General features: G+C 58.9%; 1 protein-coding gene across 1 annotated transcript in view; it reads right to left on the reverse strand.

Annotated features, from left to right (window-relative positions):
- Window positions 1-460: 460 nt before the first annotated feature.
- Window positions 461-3,557, reverse strand: part of MAF1 (MAF1 homolog, negative regulator of RNA polymerase III) — a 12,624-nt gene continuing 9,527 nt past the window's right edge. Inside the window, exon 5 of the mRNA XM_018575380.1 lies at window positions 461-586. Within this exon, the coding sequence (XP_018430882.1) occupies window positions 461-586 (126 nt within the window). The remainder of the gene's footprint in view (window positions 587-3,557) is intronic.

Raw genomic sequence — 3,557 nt, forward strand, 5'->3', positions numbered from 1 at the left:
GGGCTTGTTTTATACCGAAGTATTCCAGAGTCAAATGTGAGGCCATCTGTCCCACAGCTAAAGCTTGGCCGGGTCATGTCACAGGACGATGGTTCTAGGCACACCCCCAAATCTACAACAGAATATCAAGGTGTTGCCAAGTCCAGACCTCAACCCGATTGAAATGCTGTGGCGGGACCGTGAGACCTCGATGAACTGAGGCAGCGTTGTAAAGAGGAGAGGGCCACAATTCCTCCAGAAGGATGCGAGAGAACAAAGACATTTCATCAGAAGGTGGACTTCGTTCTCACACATAATTTCTCCATTTTAGGTTTGTAAAAGAAATAAATAACACGCGTGTGATATGACACGTGTTGTTGGTTCTACTTTATTCTAAGGACCAGGTGATTTATGTCCTTAGAATTGACAGAGGGCGCACATTCTGGTCCCTGAAGAGAGGACAGGGGAGCCCCGGAAACACTCACCTGTAGATGTCGCATTCAGACAGGTTGATTTCTTCATCCACGGCGTCCCATAAATCAGGTTTCAGTGCAGTGAATTCTTCCCCCAGAGCCGATACCAGGCTGCTGTTCACAGCATTCACCACCTGAGGGCAGCAGTGAGAGAGAGTGTCAGCGTGACAACGCATTACCAATAATAACATGATGGGGGTTGTAGTCCTTCCCTACTCTAAAAGGAAAACAAACGGGGAGCAACATTACCAGCCAATCCCCTCATTTCCAGAAATGCAGCAGATGGGTGCAGTCTGGATATTTGGGGGGGAGGGTCAGAGCGACGTCCCGCCTGTAGAGGGGGGTCTAGATATTTGGGGGGAGGGTCAGAGCGACGCCCCGCCTGCAGAGGGGTCTAGATATTTGGGGGGAGGGTCAGAGCGACGCCCCGCCTGCAGAGGGGTCTAGATATTTGGGGGGAGGGTCAGAGCGACGCCCCGCCTGCAGAGGGGTCTAGATATTTGGGGGGAGGGTCAGAGCGACGCCCCGCCTGCAGAGGGGTCTAGATATTTGGGGGGAGGGTCAGAGCGACGCCCCGCCTGCAGAGGGGTCTAGATATTTGGGGGGAGGGTCAGAGCGACGCCCCGCCTGCAGAGGGGTCTAGATATTTGGGGGGAGGGTCAGAGCGACGCCCCGCCTGCAGAGGGGTCTAGATATTTGGGGGGAGGGTCAGAGCGACGCCCCGCCTGCAGAGGGGTCTAGATATTTGGGGGGAGGGTCAGAGCGACGCCCCGCCTGCAGAGGGGTCTAGATATTTGGGGGGAGGGTCAGAGCGACGCCCCGCCTGCAGAGGGGTCTAGATATTTGGGGGGAGGGTCAGAGCGACGCCCCGCCTGCAGAGGGGTCTAGATATTTGGGGGGAGGGTCAGAGCGACGCCCCGCCTGCAGAGGGGTCTAGATATTTGGGGGGAGGGTCAGAGCGACGCCCCGCCTGCAGAGGGGTCTAGATATTTGGGGGGAGGGTCAGAGCGACGCCCCGCCTGCAGAGGGGTCTAGATATTTGGGGGGAGGGTCAGAGCGACGCCCCGCCTGCAGAGGGGTCTAGATATTTGGGGGGAGGGTCAGAGCGACGCCCCGCCTGCAGAGGGGTCTAGATATTTGGGGGGAGGGTCAGAGCGACGCCCCGCCTGCAGAGGGGTCTAGATATTTGGGGGGAGGGTCAGAGCGACGCCCCGCCTGCAGAGGGGTCTAGATATTTGGGGGGAGGGTCAGAGCGACGCCCCGCCTGCAGAGGGGTCTAGATATTTGGGGGGAGGGTCAGAGCGACGCCCCGCCTGCAGAGGGGTCTAGATATTTGGGGGGAGGGTCAGAGCGACGCCCCGCCTGCAGAGGGGTCTAGATATTTGGGGGGAGGGTCAGAGCGACGCCCCGCCTGCAGAGGGGTCTAGATATTTGGGGGGAGGGTCAGAGCGACGCCCCGCCTGCAGAGGGGTCTAGATATTTGGGGGGAGGGTCAGAGCGACGCCCCGCCTGCAGAGGGGTCTAGATATTTGGGGGGAGGGTCAGAGCGACGCCCCGCCTGCAGAGGGGTCTAGATATTTGGGGGGAGGGTCAGAGCGACGCCCCGCCTGCAGAGGGGTCTAGATATTTGGGGGGAGGGTCAGAGCGACGCCCCGCCTGCAGAGGGGTCTAGATATTTGGGGGGAGGGTCAGAGCGACGCCCCGCCTGCAGAGGGGTCTAGATATTTGGGGGGAGGGTCAGAGCGACGCCCCGCCTGCAGAGGGGTCTAGATATTTGGGGGGAGGGTCAGAGCGACGCCCCGCCTGCAGAGGGGTCTAGATATTTGGGGGGAGGGTCAGAGCGACGCCCCGCCTGCAGAGGGGTCTAGATATTTGGGGGGAGGGTCAGAGCGACGCCCCGCCTGCAGAGGGGTCTAGATATTTGGGGGGAGGGTCAGAGCGACGCCCCGCCTGCAGAGGGGTCTAGATATTTGGGGGGAGGGTCAGAGCGACGCCCCGCCTGCAGAGGGGTCTAGATATTTGGGGGGAGGGTCAGAGCGACGCCCCGCCTGCAGAGGGGTCTAGATATTTGGGGGGAGGGTCAGAGCGACGCCCCGCCTGCAGAGGGGTCTAGATATTTGGGGGGAGGGTCAGAGCGACGCCCCGCCTGCAGAGGGGTCTAGATATTTGGGGGGAGGGTCAGAGCGACGCCCCGCCTGTAGAGGGGTCTAGATATTTGGGGGGAGGGTCAGAGCGATGTCCCGTCTGTAGAGGGGTCTAGATATTTGGGGGGAGGGTCATAGCGACGTCCCGCCTGTAGAGGGGTCTAGATATTTGGGGGAGGGTCAGAGACATGAAGCCGTGATAATGAAATCTGCCAGCAAGCTAAGGGTTAAACAAGGCTAAATCTCCTCCCCTCCCCTCCCCCATGCGTTGGAAGCACCCCCTGCCAGTGTTGGATGGTTCATTGGACCATTGGAAGCAGCCCCCGTCAGTGTTGGATGGTTCGATGGACCATTGGTAGCACCCCCTGTCAGTATTGGATGGTTCGATGGACCATTGGTAGCAGCCCCCGTCAGTATTGGATGGTTCGATGGACCATTGGAAGCACCCCGTCAGTGTTGGATGGTTCGATGGACCATTGGAAGCACCCCGTCAGTGTTGGATGGTTCGATGGACCATTGGAAGCACCCCGTCAGTGTTGGATGGTTCGATGGACCATTGGAAGCACCCCGTCAGTGTTGGATGGTTCGATGGACCATTGGAAGCACCCCGTCAGTGTTGGATGGTTCGTTGGACCATTGGAAGCAGCCCTCGTCAGTGTTGGATGGTTCATTGGACCATTGGAAACACCGCCTGTCAGTGTTGGATGGTTCGTTGAACCATTGGAAACAACGCCTGTCAGTGTTGGATGGTTCGTTGGACCATTGGAAGCACCCCGTCAGTGTTGGATGGTTCGTTGGACCTTTGGAAGCACCCCGTCAGTGTTGGATGGTTCGTTGGACCTTTGGAAGCACCCCGTCAGTGTTGGATGGTTCGTTGGACCATTGGAAGCACCCCGTCAGTGTTGGATGGTTCGTTGGACCATTGGAAGCACCCCGTCAGTGTTGGATGGTTCGTTGGACC

The sequence above is a fragment of the Nanorana parkeri genome, unplaced genomic scaffold (genome assembly GCF_000935625.1).
Source record: "Nanorana parkeri isolate BGI_ZX_2015 unplaced genomic scaffold, ASM93562v1 scaffold3854, whole genome shotgun sequence".
NCBI lineage: Eukaryota > Metazoa > Chordata > Amphibia > Anura > Dicroglossidae > Nanorana > Nanorana parkeri.